Below are 18194 nucleotides of genomic sequence, written 5' to 3'. Positions count from 1 at the left end.
CTTCACTTCTGAGGTCTGGTAGGATCGGGCGTGCACAGAGCAGACTGGCTGCAGCTGCTGTCTTCCAGAATCTATGCGCTAACTTACTTTTTGTGGAACAAATGTCGGCATTGCTTCTATCCACTACCTAAACACTATGTTTTTCCTCAAGTATTTTTATTGAGTCAGCTAAGAAATCCAGTGTCTGCCAATGAGCGCCTTCATTTCCGTGTGTGTGTGTGTGTGTGTATAACGTGCACTGTATTATGTGTTTGAATGTGGCATTTACAGTGGGGAAAATCATTCAGTCAGTGGCCTGTCTTGAACCCTACAACGATTCATTGAAGATAAGAGTATGCACATATTTTATCTAATTTGCTGTAGTTAAGCATGAGCAGTGATCTTCGAGGTGGCAGCAGACGTCATCTAACAGGCTGACGGATTACTGAACAACAGATGGAACTCTTTATTTTAGCCCTGGAGGGGGTAAATGTTCCTGTCAACGCTAAAAGAAATTTAATAGCTATGAGGATTAGGTACTGCGGAGGAGTGGGTCTGGAGCAGTGGTGGCTGCTGAACTTTAAAAGAGGGGAATCTCATTGTTGGCTTACATCATAAAATTTGTCAGTTTATTTATACGTAAATTCTGCCCTCCGTTCCTTTTCAAGAAAATGGTCTGTGACCCAATCGTTCCAAGTAGGCATCTTTTCCAGGGACTTGGCCAGTGTCTTCTCAATGGCCAGCAGCAGTTTTGATTAGTTCAGAGGTCAAGGTCAAATTTACAGCCCTATGCCAATATATAGAAAAATAACTTCAGATCTTTGATTGTTAGTGGGCGTGACTTGATAATTTGCATCATCCCCTGTCATAAGCTGCCTACACACAGGTACTGTGAGAGCAGAAGCTGAATCTCTGACTTTTCCTTTTCCACAGTTAAAGCTGCTGTAAGAACCAGGTACGGGTTCTGGGTCCTACGCTGTAAAACAAATGCATGGACTGGGTGTTGGAAAGAGTTGTGGAAACCAGAAATCATCTTTGTTGCATCAAGACTTAGTATTTCTTCTGTTTTTTTGGGGGGGGGGTTTTTTTGCGTAATGCTGACAAATCACACTTTATTTGTTGTCTTTCTGCCACCTGATTCTGTTTTTTCTCTCTGTTCGAGGTGCGGCTCCATCCAGATGTGGAAGTGGGTGTCGTCTTCTGCAAGCTTCCCATCTTGTACTCCCAAAATTTCTTGTATATTTGTATTGTCAACTGTGTCGGTAGCATGGCCCAAGCAGAGGGCCTGGTCTACTTGAGGTTTCTTCCTCAAATCATCAGATGGAGTTTTTCCTTACCACCGTCACCTGTGTGCTTGGTCTAGGGGTTGGTAAGATTAGACCTTACTTGTGTGAAGCACCTTGAGGCAACTTTATTGTGATTTGGCGCTATATAAATAAAATGAAATTGAAGACTAGGATCCAGGCTTTCAATGACTTTTTGGACCTTGCCATCAGAGGTGTAGCTTTATGTGGTGAGAAAGTTGAACTTGTAGAGGACATTGTGTTTCAGCAATGACATTCATTTTTTCTGGGTCCTCTGTCTTTGAGATGGGGAGAGAGGTCTAGGAAGAGCTGATAGAGCCACGAGGTTGTTACAGTGATGTGCGGGTGCATTCACGAGCAAACACAACAATCATGACTCAATCTGCAAATACTAATAAAGACAAAATGATGCCCAACTGCTTACAAAATGGCATCCCAGTGAGTGGGGTGATGAGACGGGGTCTACACGTGGCCGTTGATTAATGATAGCTGTCATTAGTACGTGACGCTAAACTGTGGCCAAGAACAGTTTCTAATTCTAAATTTTTGTCAGCTCCCTCTGTGGACTTTCCTGCTCAGTGACATATTCTTCATGAAGTTTTCTTTGCTCTCTTCCTCCGGTCAGCGTTGCACACCATCCCTCCCTTCCTGGGAAACATGACGTAGTGGTTTTATTACTGCAGACGCAGGCTAGGCAGCAAGGACAACAGCTCCTCCTCTGCAAATGGTGCCTCAGTGTGTGTAGGTGTTAGCGGGCGTGCAGCAGGATGGACGTCGTCCTTGTGCTCAAAGAGCAGCGTTAGAGATGCACAGAAAGGATCTGCCCCAGGGACAGTCGCCTGAACAAGCTTTTCTTTTTCACAGGTCAGCGGTCAGAAAATTGTCCTTACCTCAGACTGACGAGAACAAAGACAAACAACAATGATCTCCATTCAGCACTCTGCTTTGAGCTCTTCTCTTTTATCAACCGGACAGTGTCCAGTCTTTAGTGGAAGGTGAAATGCTGCAGTTTATCGTGCACACAGGGACACAGTGGTGCATTGTGTGTAATGCTGAGCCTGTGAGGAAAAAAAAATGAGCATCTGCACTTGAGAATGAATGTGGCTGAAAAGGATTTGAATTCAGGTTTGGTGTGAGTGAAGTCATTTGTGTTCCTTGGTTTGAACATGTTAGCCGTTCAGTCAAAATACTAGTTTTGACACTTCATTCAGTCAGGCTGCACATCCGTGCTCTAAATCTAAAGAGATGGAGATTAGTGCTTCACTCTGAGTGGACAGACCATCCCTGCTCATGGGCAGACCCAGAGAGTGGCATTTGGGGGCAGGGGCCACCCCGGGAATCTGATTGATCAACCTAAGGGATGCCCCATTATTGTAAAATATGTTCACATATGTTTTTTGGTGTGTAAACCTAAATTCCATTTCAGTGTGCAATTCAGTCTGAAACCTGAGAGACAGTAATGCACCAGAATAGCATCCAGCAAAAAAAAAAAAAAGACAGCGAAGAAGAATAACATCTTTCTGCAGCACCGCTTTGATTTTGTAGATGGCTTTAAACTGGAAGGTATATATAGAGTAGGTCTGGACAACATGGCTAAAACTGATTTTTTTTTTTCATATTGATCAATATGAATATTTTTTCACAGTATACATAATTTAATAATGCTGCCAGTCTGAGTGTCCTAATAATGACTGAAACCTGAAGAAACCAGAGGGTTCATGTTTTTTGCTTTTAGATTTTAGAATACAGTTTAACAGAAACATTAACACAATTGAAACATTTAGTTGCGCAAAAATGTTTCCTCTGCCTGAACAAAATAAGTTAGCTTGCCTTGTAACTTATTAAAATCATGTAAATAAAAGCAAACTATGGTTTCATTCTTCTGTGGTGTAAAGTATTTTACTGAGTACTTGAAAATATGTTCCAAGTTAAAGTGTCCAATGTCTAGGGCTTTTACTGTGAAAAGTCAGAATGGAAGGTGTCTATTGTCTATCTTTCTCCTTCTGGATTGCTTGAAAGATAATCCAGTACAGTTTTGCTAATCTCAGGTCACACAATAGAGCCCAATGCTTTATTTTGATATTCTGCTCTACATAGGAGGCAGCTATAGACATTTGTTAAATTACCTTTGTCAATAATTTCCTCACCTTTGGAGCATGATGGGAGTTAACTTTAACAGTCACTTTTATGCCTCTTTTCCCCTCTGAGTCGCCACAGTGGTAACTCACAACAACAAAAAATTAAAAAATCCAAAGGATTTTGTTTCCAGAACTTTCTTCGCTAGCATTAGATTCCATTAGACAGAACTGTATTGATCCCTTGGGAAGACTCCCTCAGGGAAACTGAGGTTCCGGCAGCACACAGAGTAAGAAGCACACAGTGTCAAAAGTGAAAGTAAAAACAGTTTGCATTTATATAATATAAATACCAGACGTACTGATCAATAGTCTTTTACTGGCTACTACTGTTCCTCTCATTCCCATCCTCTGTCTTCCTGTGACTCCTCCTCCCCCTGAGTGAGGAGTTGTACAAACAGTAGCACAAAAAATGTGAGCATGTTTAACATGCAAGCTAAAATCCTGTCTGCCTATTACACTGAAGAAAAGAATATTATTTGACCAACCAAATAAAGTACTTCAGTTAGTAATACAAATTAATTCAGTTGATCCAAATTAAATTAGCAAGTGATATTTACACCAACTTCTTAATTTGGACAAACCTGATCTGCGTATTACAAACCGAAGGTATTGAACCAGGATTTCTTTTTTTGTTCAGTGTGTTAAGTATTTAGTTGTATTGATGCTCTAGAGCTGAAGGTAAGAGTAAAACTGTATTAAGGTGGATTCCAACCACCGAAAACAAAAAGATCATTTTAGATTGGAGCATTCAGCTGCATCAGTGTAAATACAGAATTGTAAGTCATTAAATGTAAATTAACTGCATTTATAAAGCGCTTTTCCGTCTGCATCACACGCTCAAAGCGCTTTACAAATAATGCCTCACATTCACCCTGATGTGAGGGTGCTGCCATAAAAGGTACTCACTACACACTGGGAGTAACTAGGGGATTAAGGACCTTTCCCAAGGGCCCTTAGTGATTTCAGGCTAGGATTTGAACCGAGGATCTTCTGGTCTCAAGCCCAAGGCTTTAACCACTAGACCATCACCTCCCCTGACATCTAGACTAAATCAGACCTAAATGCAATTCTTAAGTATAATTTCGTTGACTCTGCTGTACCAGATTTAAAGTTTAAGAGCTCTGAATGTGGGCAAGAATTAACAAGTAAAATAACAAATGGAACAAACGGATTTATATAATCAACATGTTTGTTGTCTACCTCTGGCTGAAATTCAGACTGGTCCATTTTAGCCAAAGACTCAAATAAGACTTTTTGGGGCAAAATAGAAAGCCTGAAGCAGAAAGCCAGGTTTAACTCATCAGGTTGATAACCATTATGCCATCAGAGCACAGTGGCTCAGTGGTCAGCACTGTTGCCCCGCAGCAAGAGTGTCGTAGGATCGCGTCCTACCCATGGCCCCTCCGTGTGGAGCCCACATCCTCTCCCCACGTTTGCATAGGTTTCCTCCAGATGCAAAGACATGCAGGGTAGGCGAGTTAGAAACTTTAAATTGACTGTGCGTAAGATGTGTTTGTTTCTCTATATGTGGCTCTGTGATAGACTACCATCCTGTTCAGGGTGTGCCATGCCTCATGCCCTATGACTGCTAGGATAGGCTCCAGTAATAAAATCATTGCTGTTTATTTACTTATTTATGTATCTGTCTGTCAGCAAGACTGCGTCAAAACTACTGCACTGATTTTGACGAAATTTTCACCACAGGAAGACTCCATTAAATTGTGGAGGTGATCCGGATTCTGGAATAAGTTTCACTTTAGGCTTTGAAGGATTACTGTTAGCAGGATTATGTCAAAATTACTGCACAGATTTTGAGAAAATTTTCAACACCGACACATATTAGGGCATGGAAAACTCCACTGCATTTCGAAGGTGATCCAGATTGACGGACAACAGAAATCTCTGATTGCTTTTGTTCTCAATTCAGCAGAATATCTGCATGCACTGTCAGAACAGATACATCAAACAGATGTATTTGCAAAAGTCAAGAGGAATCCTTAAAGGATAAATCAGGGACTGCTGGACCCTCCAATGGCCTTAGAGTTCTGTTTCACCTAAATTATGTTATAAAGATTTGTTCTCACTTTAAGAATACTGTTTCAAATTTATATGTAAAGAAGGCTGAATTTTTCCTCTTTTAAAAACTTGACATCATATAATAATCTGTAAAAGCCCATGTTTGAATACTTGTTGTATATATTGCCACTTCCTCGTAAATTCTTCCACAGCTGTTCAGTGAAATATTTATGCCTCATATGAATCATTGCGTGTCTCATCAGATGGGATTTGCAACCACATTTTTTTGCTACGGTCTGAGCAGCTGAATAGTTTCTCTTCTGAGTGAGCTTTGATGTGTCTTGACAGACTTTTCTTGTGACCAAATCTTGTGCCGCACAGAGGGCAGCTAAATGGTTTCTCTTTTTTAATGACTTCTCATGTGTTCATTCAAATCCTCCTTGTTGTAAAATATTTGACTTGTTAAGCATATGCATGTTTTCTTTTCTGTGTGAGTTCTCATGTGTCTCTGCAAACTTTTCTTGAACAAATCTAGCATCACATTCAGATTACATAAATGGTTTCTCACCTGGATTACAAGTTTTACTACTTACAGGGACATTATATCTCACAGACATTAAATCTGTGTCTCTGATATCCTCCCAATTAAAGATATATGTAGTAAAGAAGAGGTCCTCTATATCTATAAAGAGATGAGACTTCATAGAAATAATATATTACTACTAATATACAGCCAACATTCATGCTGCTGCAAGAGTCACATCTGAACTCAGTGTAGAAGAGAACTGGACTTTTTTGAGAAAGCCAAGATAATGACTTTTCTTTGATTGGCAGCTAAAATAGCTGGTGTAAACATGCAGCAGGACAGTGTAAAAAGAAGAACTTGATATCTGGACAGCCGTGAGAGCATTTTAAAACGGCTCATCATCTGATAGGTCGCTGCTGTCTGACTCAGTCGGAAATGTTGAAGTCCATATATTCAACATTTGATTATGTCAATTTGATTACTTTTTTGTTAAAGAAATAGACAGCTGGTACGTTTTATTTGCTCTGTCTGGGTTTTTGTTTTACATTACATTTGTAGTAAATCCATACAGTGAAAATAATGGACAAACCCTCCATGATGTCACTCAGGTTTTTTGAAGACCAATTCTGAAGCACAACTGGGGTTGCTCTAGATGCAAAAACCTTGGCAGAGACTGACTCCACATAAGCCAACCCATAAATGGGTAAAGGGGTGGAGCATGGGCAGGACTGGCAGCATCTAGGCTGAACCTTCTTACCAGGCCAATTTCCATTGCTGGAACTTGATCTGCTCCCTAGATTTCAAGAATGGGTACCTGAAGAACCCGTTGCATGGCCTTCAGAGTTGTCTCCACTGCAAAGAAGAACCACCATGCTTACAGTGACAACTAGTATACAGTGCATTTGGAAAGTATTCACAGCAGTTGTCCACATTTTGTTATATTACAGCCTTATTCCAAAATGGACTAAATTAATTTTTTCCCTCAAAATTCTACTCACAACCCTCAGATTTTATTAAAAATAAAAAAAATAAGAAATCACATAAGTATTCACACAATACTTTGTTGATGCATCTTTTGCAGCAATTACAGCCTCAAGTCTTCTTGAATATGATGCTGCAAGCTTGGTGCACCTATCTTTGGGCAGTTTTCTTCATTCCTCTTTGCAGCACCTCTCAAGCTCCATCAGGTTGTTTGGGGAGCGTTGGTGCGCAGCCATTTTCATATGCTTTCTTTGTCCCTGATCGCTCACACACATTCATGCACGCACAGCTGTTTGTCTTTATCATATGCACGTGCTTCTAATTTGAGACACAAACAGGGTGAAGATCAAACACAACACATATTTCACTAATGGTGTCAGCAACAAGAGGCAACTCACTCATGGTAACGGCAACATAACTTAAGTGACTAAATCAATTGAATAACAAAATCACAATAAATCAATAACACTAACAACACCGTTAAACTAACATGGACCACAAGAACAAAATTTAAACCTCAAACTCCCATGGCGCTTTACAGTACAATATCCATTGTTTATTGGTTAAAGTTTCTCCAAAAAATATTTGTTCCATCAACTTTTCATTTTTGAAGCGTTCATCCTTGACCCAAAATACATAAGCATACTAAACGGCAAATGTCAGATCTCCCCGGTTTTTGTGTGATCGAACCCATTCACGCGCGTGCACACACACAAGCACGCACACAGAGGCCACTTGGCTATTATAATATACATTTGCAAATGCTTACAGCACCTGAATTTAATTTTTTGTCCATCTGCCAAATCTTGATTTTAATCCTCCCCACTTCAGCATCTGTAAATTGCTATTTCATCTTCTTCTACTCTCCCTCCTTTTTTAAACATATGTCATGGGATGGTGGTAGTGGGTGTGGGGGGGGACAGTGAGCCTTTTGTTCCTGCATCGTAGATGCATGGAAATCTGTGGCACAGTATTCCATTGGTTTTGCAGTGTGAGCCACTTTTATGGTTGTGGACACTCGGAAAACTGTAGTACTGCAGTTTTCTGCAGTGCACTTTTTCAGTCCTGCTAAATTTTTCTCTTGGCACTGTTGCACAGTGTGTTGAATTCCGCGGGTATCCAGGTCAGCTGACGTAGACTTTACCTGTCAAGTATTTCAATCTTTGCTGAACTTTAATGTCATTATATTTCCTTCTCATCTGAGCTTTTGCTGTCCAGGAAACAAGACCTACTGAACATCTCCACCGTCCCTTTGGGAGAATGTCCGCCTTCGCCGCCCCACACTGCACCAGCCACCATGAAGGTAGGACACACACAATATGTGGTACGCCATCATACTTTTGACAGAACGTGAATTTCTTGCTTCTTCCCTTACATGGTTTTTCCCATTGTTATACTTTTAGAATATTGCAAAATCAGATGATTTAGATTTTTGGGAGAGTACTTTAGCAAGTGAAGCAGTTCAAAAGTAGTGATGAAATGTGACAATAAGTCGATTGAACATGAATATAAAAGGAAAATTAACTGCATTTATATTGCGCTTTTAAATCTGTAGATGCTCAGAGTGCTTTGTAATGATATTAGATTCACACGCGCATGCACACACAGACACACGCTGATGTCAGAGTCCTGCCATGCAATGCGCCTGACTGCACAGGAGGACCATCTTTGCAATTTAGTATTTCATTATCTTGTATTATATTGTTAATATAAGACTTTATTAATAATGTGATGGCCACGCAAACTACAGTGCATACCTTCACCAAGGCCCAACATTCTCTTTTAATTTAAGCCCCAAAGCAAATTCCAGCACTCAGTCCACTCTATCCACTCTAGTGTACCACCCTGGTTTGAAAATACATTTTTGACCACCTAATCTGGGTCATGATCTGGATATGGACCACAGTACACCTATGAATAAACACTTATGGGATTCACACCTTTTATCCTGATTGTGACTTTGATCCTGATTGCCTACCTTTGTTTCTGATTGCTTACTTGTGATCCTGGTCTCTTTTACTGGTCAGTTATCTTCAGTGTTGCCACAGTAACTTTGAAAAGTCAGTTTAAACACTTATGTTTTACAGTTACTTTCTACAGCTACTTCATTTGCAGCTGAAAACAACTTGTTGGCATCTGCTGAATGTACAATCTAACTTGGTTATTTTTAAGATTGAGTACTCAGGAAAGTAACAGTTACTTTGCTGATTACTCAATCTTAAGAGCAGTGGTGGGCACAGTTCCGATAATCCGATAACTGATAATTATCGAACATAATGTTTTCATTATCGGATTATCTTTTCAGATAACTTTAAAAACTATTATCGGACTAATTATCTTCCGATAAATTTCCATCCAATAATTTTTAGACCGTTAACGTGGTAAACAAAGCTGAATAGCGACAAACGTTTTTAAAATTTAAAATCAGTTGAGCACCTACCTGTTAAATGTTTCATAACAGGTGTATAGTTCTATCCTCTGCAAACAGAAGAGAGCTGCTTCTAGGAGAAACCACTCTATCCTCTGTAGGCAATGGACAACTGGTCATACACACAAAAAACTAATTTTTCTTAACTCCATATTGATATGCTGGCAAATGCACCCAAGTCATCCAGAGGCATACATTTTTAATTTATGGTTCAAATTTTAACCAAACTAATTTTGGACAAGTTATTTAAAATTGCTGTCACATCTGAAGTTTTATAAAGTGAAAATATGAGATATATGTTTTAGTTTTAAAGTAATGCGCTAATTTTTAAGGTTTTAGTGTGGACATGCTGTACCCAGCAGTGCATTATGGGTAGGATAGGGTAATCTCAGTACGTTCATGACAGGACAAATGCATTTCAGACACTCTGATCAGGCTCCATGGACAACAGCATTAAACTCTAGTGCCTAAAACGATTGTGAATATATTCTCTGGGTTTATAGATGTTGTTATTGTGTTTGCGTTCGTTAAATTCCACGCATCTTAAATGTAGCAGACACGGATTATCTGGAATTTTGTTTTGGCAAGTTTTCATGGTCTCTACTGCCATCTACTGGCCAGTAGTGTTCATGGCAGTAGTCAAACTGAAGCTGGGCAGACACTGTGTGATATTTTCAATCACTGTACTCGGTTCCAAACTGTACCACAGAACCGCACGGTGTAAAAGTTCAGAGCGCCCGATTTATGTTCTCACACACATTGTACATTCAAAAACCACACGTCGGACTCGTGTTTCCAGAAGCAAAATGTAAACAGAAGCTTTTTTTCCAAACTTAATTTACAAAAACTCTCGATGGGAGACATCAAAGTTTAAAAACAAAACAACAACAAAGACACATTACAAGACAGGTCTGCGGTGTTTGCACATGCACAGTGCGAGAGGTTGGATGCTTGTAGCGCTTCAGCAGCGGGATACCCTCACGATGGCCGACCAGAATATCAAACAGGTTTGATTTTCATTCGACCATACAATCGCCGATCAGGAGGTGGTCGTAAGATATTAAACACAGCTCGTTCTCATTACTCCATGTACACTAAACGATGCAGGACGCACGATTAACCTGAAACTCGGCGCAATCCAAAAAATTCTCGCACGAATGAAAAATCAGCTGAAAAAGGGCCAAAACTCGCACAGTGTAAACCCATCTTAAGTACGAACGTCTGGCACCAGTAGTTCATGGCAGTGTTCTATTATTTATTTTGACACAAGTTATAGCAGACAGTTATCTAATTACAACTTGGCTTTTTTTTTTTTTTTTGAAAATGCCTTTTTTTACAAATAAAAAAAATTGAATATTTTACAAAAGCACATTTATCTGTAAACACCAACACCCGACACATCACATTGTGTTGGTTTACATAATGTATGAGTCAACCAATCAGTGTTAGCTGAGGCACATTTTGCCCAGAATCCTTTGTGATCTGTCTGTTTGTTACAAAACTTCAGAATTAGTGCATTATTCAACATTAAAAGATATATGTTATAGTTTAACTTTGTACAAATGACAGAATTGACAGTTATTCTATCAGTATTCATTTTATTTATACACCAAACCATAACTCAGCATTGCTTTATTTTCCAAGACCTCCGCCTGTCGGAAGCATTGTGATTGAGTAGAGAGTTGAGCTTCATAGCTCCTCTCAGCTTGTGTCTGTGCTGGAAACCATGTAGTAAACAGGAGCTTCCAGCAGGGGGCAGGATGCTCAGACAGAAGTACTGACTCATTGTTTGGGTCTGTTGTCGCTTTTGATGCTTCCAGAAGCGATCGTGGTGTTAAAACTCAAAATCAGCTTGTTAGTAGTTACAAGTGTACCGGAGACAATACTGAAATTTATCGTTATCTGTAACTTCCGATACATTTGTGGGTAGTTTATTGGTTTATCTTTATCAAAGATAACTTTTAAGTTATCTGATTGTCTGTTTTCGAAGTTAATGTTTTGGTTATCTGTGCCCACCACTGCTTAAGAGTAACCCAGTTGGATTAGTAGTTCCCTTATTAGTTACATTACTTAATAGTTACAAGTTAGCAGCTCCTGATAAAGTTCCAAAACATTCATCTGCGGATGTCCACACAGTTGGTCAAAATTGGGTGGTGGCCCCGAGTGTGAATCACATGTTCAAAACTCTCTGGGCAAGGTCGAGATGGGACACCTATCTGACAGTGATCTGAGTGCCATCTGACTGCAATTTACATATTCTGAAAGTGGCATAAACAGGATTCAAAACGATTTGAGCGCGTATGAGGGAACCTCGAGATGGATCGGGCATGGCAAAGCCTGTGGTATGACCTGCACATGCCACTTATAATGACCACCTCCACCTCTAATGACCATTGATCATTGATATGTATGTGGCACACAGCCATCAATGTGCAGGCGATGTGAACACAGCATGTACAAACCAAAAGCACCGTGTCCACTGGGGGTCAGCTCACGGCGCTGCAGATCTGGACAGGCTGTTATATCCACAGTAGTCTTTACAGTACAGATAATATTCCTCCCCATGGAATAAATAATGTGAAATATTGTGCCCATCAGATCTGCGACACCATGGTGGCTGGCGGGCAGTTGCGCACGCTGTCACACATCACATCAGAGCTCAGAGCTGAACAGATCTCACTGCTGTAATAAACAAATTATTGCTTCATCACATTTAATTCTGTTGGACATATGACATGGAACTGTTTCGCCATGACAACACATGAAACATGAATCTCACCACCAAGAGCATTTCACAGCGCAGTGAGCCAGGAGCCAGGACCTGCAGCCTGTGGTGGAATGCTGGAAACAATGCCGCCAAACATAAATCCCATGTGATAATCCAACAAGAAATCATGTAGAGTTGCGTTGTGGGGGGGGGATAAAGTTTGCTACCACAAATATAGTGGGAAAGCTTACTGCAAACTTTAAGCAAAGGTTTCCTTTGACTGTCAGTAAAGGTTCGCTGTGTGTGCCCGCACGTGCATGTGCGGGCACATGCAGCGAAGTTTAGCTGGCAGTAAAACTGTCCACTGACAGCTGAGCACATGCTGCGCACGTGTGTGCGCACAAGTAGCGGCTTATTATGAAAACACATACACTGAGCTGTCATTTCCTCATGTCAGCACTTTTACGCACACACACGCGCATGAAGTCAGTGAGCCTGGGGAAAAGAGGACGAGTGATGAAGTGATTGAATGGGAGTGGGTGACACACGGATACATTGGTAGTTCTTTGATGTTCAGTACAGGTCCTGTGCAAAGGGAGGAACATAGTGCTCTGGTCTGTGCCTGCCATCCAGAAATTTGGAGATCGAGCAGTCTTCAGCACCCTTTATGGCCATCTGACAGCAGTCTGTGCCGTCTACATACAATTTGGATGCGATCTGACAGATGTGGACAAGGCAGTCTGTCTGCGTCCTGACAGAGCTGGCCACACCTCTTTTCCTCCTGACTGTCAGATTTTGGCAATATTTGCTGTGTCGGCTCCAGCACATTCTTGATATGTGTGACGGGGGCTTAAGCATTGTCTTTTGATCTGGATTGCTGGCATTTGATGGTAAGCATTGTCCTTTGATCCTGATAGCTAACCTTTCATGCTGCTTGCTGAACTGTGATCCTGATCATTACTCTTAGAGCTGCCCTTTGATCCAGATTGACCCATCATCTGAACCTTGGTCTGATTCTTTCCCCAAATGTCACAGCATAGTTAGTTTCATTTTAGTGATAAGTTTAAAATCATATCTATGTAATATTAGAGCTATTTAAAAATGTATTACTGTATTCTCCAATTTATATTTCACCCTTTTTCAAAAACTCAAATTTCAGACACCAATTTTGGTGTCTGAAATTTATTTATTTGTCCAGCATTTATACCCGTTGTTGTTGCTGTAATTGCAAGCCCCCCCGCTCCCCACATATACACACCCACACACAAGGTATGGATTGGTGCAATCATGTTTGAGTCCTGAATGTAGGCCTGATGTATCTGCACTTGGCTTTTCTGTTTGCAGTGTTGTTTGGCTTCATATGAACTTTTTTTTTAACAAAGTGTACAAGGCTCTAAAAATATTGTTACTGAACTAACCTTGGCCCTGGGGGCTGCTGTGACAGGAAGAATCATGTTTTTAGGTCAGAGTTGCAGTTCTGGTTTTATTTTCTTTTGGGCTGTTTCACATTACTGAAAACTAAATGTGTTATATAAAGGAATTGCAATTTAATTATCTTTCTGTGGTCCAAACGTTTGAAGTATAGAGTGTCTAAACTATAATAGAAATACAATAGGTGCCAAAACAGCAGCTCTATTCTGAATAGAACTGTACATGATTGCATCTTGACCACAATTTTCTATCAAAAGTGTCAAAAATAAACATCAAAGCTATAACAAACAAATCAGTTAAATTTTCATTTGTGATAGTTGGGATATATTATTTTATTTGTGATTAAATTAGACATTTTATTTAAATTGGCATTCCAATGTACAACCCCAATGCCAATGAAGTTGGGACATTGTGTGGAATGTAAATCAAAACAGAATACAGTGATTTGCAGATCTTCAACCTACTATTGCACTACTATTGGCCTAGCTCGTGCATCAGCCAACCCCGCCTTCAAGGCAGAACTTTGTGTGGAGAACCCTGGGCCCTCTGATGGGAGAACTGGATATTTGTAAAGGTGCTGTTAACAAATTTTTACCAGATGTCAGTAACAACCCAAGTTATTCACACATAGAAAGAAATCAAACCATGGATGTCCATAAATTGTGTGTAATAATGTGAATTAACAAAGGAAAAAGGTATTGAACACCTGAAGAAAGAGAGGTGCAAAAAGGCATGGAAAGCCAAGACATCAGATGAAATCTATCAGAAATTAGAAAGTAGTCCTGTCTTTTGTCACTGCAAATTAATATCAGCTAGTTCAGTCCCAACTGTTGGCCAATAAAAAGGTGTCTCATTACCAAGGTTTCACACAAGAAGCATCTCATGATGGGTAAAAGCAAAGAGCCCTCTCAAGCAGGGTTCTAGCTATGGTGGGCATTCTTCCTGGCTCTCAGGTTGAAACTTCCTATCCAGCCTATCACTGATTTTCCAAAAAATGAACTGAAATGTTGCTGAAAAATGTACCAATTCAATCATATTTCAAGCTTGTAGTGTCATACTTTTGTTTTATTTTGCAATTTCGACCAAATAATTGAAGAAATAAAAAATATATTTCTCATTTTCTTCATATCTCAGCCGCAAACAGCAGAGCTCAGCAGTCAGCTGCTTTCAGTGCTGAAAGCAGATCAGAGCAGAGATGCTGTGCATCTCTCTCCACTCTGACTTAAAGGAAAAACACTTTGTCAGTATGCATAGATGCTGATACATTCAGAACTTTATGGTTTATTTTAGTTTAAAAGTTCCCATTTCCAAAAAGCTTGGAAGAAAAACACATTGACAGTGAGAGCGGGGGGCAGGACAGAGCGTGCACGAGAGAGAGGGGAGGAGGAAGGAGAGGAGCATCAGCTCTTGTTCAAACAAGTCAATTCGTGGTTATATTGTTTTTGTTGTTTTTTTAAGTATTGCAATCCTACTCAAACATGTTGGAAAAAACTGTCATGACAGAAAAACGCTGCGTGCTTCACTGGATGAAAGAAGAGAGCAAATGCAATATGCCAACCAAATATTGTGTCTTAACCTTTTCAACATTATTTATTTTATTAACTTAGACATTGACAAACATTTTTTAAAAGGACTTTGGTATTACAAATATTACAACATCTATAATTTTTTTTTTTTTGGTCTATTATTCTTGCTTTCAGTGCATCTAAAACCACTCAGAATTGGTTAAAATAGGGCTTGCCAATAACATTTTAGAGGTTTAAAATCCTACAGCTACACCGCCGGCAATAAGCCACAATCACATAATTTACCCGGCATTAAAATGGTTCTAGCTAGCACCCTGCTCTCAAGATCTTCACAACCTTACTGTTGCAAAACATACTGATGCCATTGGTTACAGAAGGATTTACAGAATGTTGCAGTGAGCACTGTTGTGGCCATACTTTGAAAGTGGAAATTACATCATTTCACCATAACTGAACCCTCAATTATTTTAATTGAGGGATAGGATGAATAGCAAAATGTACCAAGACATTTTTGATAAAAATGTGCTGCCGTCTACCAGGATGATGCTGAAATGAGGGTGGACATTTCAGCAAGACAGTGATTCCAAACACACACCCAAAGAAATTCTCAATTGGTTTCAGAGAATGAAAATAAAGTTGCTTGAATGGTCCAGCCAATCACCTGACTTAAATCCAACAGAAGACCTATGGAAAGAACTAAAGATTAGATTTCATAGAAGAGGTCCATGGAACCTTCAAGATTTGAAGACTGTTTGTTTGTGTGGAACAATGGGACAAAATCACACCTAAGCAATGCAGGTGACTAGTTTCTCCATACAGGAGGCATCTTGAAGCTTTCATGACCAACAAAGGCTTTTGTACGATGTATTTAATACATTTCAGTCAGTGTTCAATATTTTTCCCTGTCATTCCATTTTATTACACATAACTTAATTTCTGTACTTACTTGTTTTGGTTTCTTTGCATCTATGGATTACTTGAGTTATTAACGACATCTGGTGAAAATTTCATGTCAACTGCTTCTTTAGAAATATATTTACTGAGAAGAATGATGACGTGTTCAATAATTATTTTACAAGCTGTGTGTGTGTGTGTGTGTGTGTGTGTATGCGCGCACACACATATAGATAGATAGATAGATACAATTTTTGTGCACTACCTCTTTTTACATTTTGCTACAAATTTTTCATAATAGGTTGTTCCTGGGTGTTGCTTTGGCCTGTTGTAATTGCTGTGGAACTCAGCACTGAGGTTCATGGCTGTGTTGATATAGCTGACGTTCCCTTGTAATGTAAGTTACTAGATCCATATCCAGATGCAGATCAGTTCAGCTTTAACTGAGTTTCCTTATGTAACTGCTAATTTGATGCAAAGCGATTCCAGCAGTATTCAAGGCTTCTGAAAAAAGACCTTGTAAAAAATACGAGTCATTGCCTGAAGTTATTGGTTGGCACCAGGACCCTGAAGATCTGGGCGTGTATTCACAAAGCATCCTAAGTACTGAAGCAAGCTCCTAAAGTGCACCTATAAAAAATCAACAAGGAGCTAAACGTATTAAAAATTAAACCACACTCCATAAAAAAACCCACCACATTTTATTGAATCCCTCTTATCGAGCAAACAATACAAGTATGAACCATCTGTTCCTCTGTAGATGACCCATGGTCACAGACATACAGTAATGAAATGACATGAATGACGCAGTGCTCTTTTATCATGTCCACATCTACTGGCCCTGCCCGTGTGTCCAGCCCAACACACGTGTCCTGTCGATGGCACGCCACAGGACAGACATTGTCATGTGGAACAGAGCTCATGTGGATGACATGACATTCAGATCGCCCACTGCATGTTATGATCTGACCGTCCATTTCACCTGGGACAGCCTGTCATTGATCACACTATGCACTTGCTCGCTGCAGCCTGTCGCAACAACGATGTATGTTTTTATGTATGTCCACGTGAGGACAGCAAGCAGATAACACACACATCGCAGTGGACAATTCATATCTGTCCACACACAGTACGTGTTCCCCAGCCATCACATCCAAAACCAGAGATCTCAACAGCAGCTGCTGTCAGCAGACACACCCCCTCATGTATCACTATGTGTCTGTTATATGATGATTGCCAAGTGAGCGGCGTTAGGTAGTTGTAGCAACAGGTGTACGAGGCATTAGAGGCAGCTCTGATTTGCAGCGACAACGTGCCGTTACAGGGAGCACCGATTTTACACGAATTGCATACGTTTCCTGTTTCGTGCCCAATTCGACCGCATTCGTACTATGTGTGAAGGGGCCATTATATTTATAGAGATTTTCATTGCACTGTCCTGTAGGATTTTATTTATACTTTTTTTTTGCGGGGGGGTACATTGCCTGTTTGCACTGAAAAAGAAGCTCTCTCCAGTCTCATTGCACATTTTGTATAACGACAATAAAGGGCATTGTATTCTATTCTAAATTCTATAACATTCATACAATTAATATCAAAGTAAGTGATGCCAACAGCCAGAGCCTAAAATCACCTGTTTGAGGAGAACTTGTCTTGTGTGTTACAATCTCTGCTCTCGCTTTGGATTGCAACACGCACCAGCACTTTTCACACTTGTCACTTGTGCACAGTTACCAGCATGAAGAGTAAACATAACAATAAGCTAATCGATATAATAATCGGTATGTGAATGATGTACAAGGTCTGTTAGAAAACTATCCAACCTTATTTTTTTGCAAAAACCATATGGATTTGAATCACGTGTGATTGCATCAGCCAAGCTTGAACCTTCGTGTGCATGCATGAGTTTTTTCACGCCTGTTGGTTGCGTCATTCGCCTGTTGGTCTCACAGGACGGCTTTCACATGGCTTTCAGACGGCTTTCGGTGGCTTTTCAGTCGTGTGACTATCCGAGAAACTGTGGATGAACTGGACATGCCAGAAGATGTCCTGTGAGGCTTCATCACGGCGTTGCTTTGCGCCATGCGGCTCCATCCCGACACGCAAATTCCTCCGCTCCTCTTTCCATGACAAAAACTCCTGTAACAGTAGAATGTGCTGAAAAAGTGCTGATGTCCACGTCTTCTGCCATTTCTGTGGTAGTTAGACGATGTCCCGGATCAACACAGCCTTCACTTTGGAAATGATCTGGTCGTTTCAGCCTG

The 18194-nt window shown here is 40.2% G+C and overlaps 1 protein-coding gene and 1 long non-coding RNA gene across 3 annotated transcripts in view; one reads left to right on the top strand and one right to left on the bottom strand.

Annotated features, from left to right (window-relative positions):
* Positions 1-18194, top strand: part of rap1gap2a (RAP1 GTPase activating protein 2a) — a 291908-nt gene that overhangs the window by 176014 nt on the left and 97700 nt on the right. For both annotated transcript variants that reach the window (XM_034167942.1, XM_034167943.1), the window contains exon 3: positions 8163-8247. In XM_034167942.1, the coding sequence (XP_034023833.1) occupies positions 8163-8247 (85 nt within the window). The remainder of the gene's footprint in view (positions 1-8162; positions 8248-18194) is intronic.
* On the bottom strand, positions 11339-17723 carry LOC117508261. Its single transcript, XR_004560032.1, has 3 exons — positions 17642-17723; positions 17143-17149; positions 11339-11350 (listed from the first exon to the last, which is right to left on the bottom strand). It is a non-coding gene; the product is annotated as an uncharacterized LOC117508261 (long non-coding RNA).

This window comes from Thalassophryne amazonica, chromosome 4 (genome assembly GCF_902500255.1).
Source record: "Thalassophryne amazonica chromosome 4, fThaAma1.1, whole genome shotgun sequence".
Taxonomy (NCBI): Eukaryota; Metazoa; Chordata; class Actinopteri; order Batrachoidiformes; family Batrachoididae; genus Thalassophryne; species Thalassophryne amazonica.
Note: the sequence above shows the minus strand (reverse complement) of the source record. Positions and strands in the feature narration are given on the sequence as shown.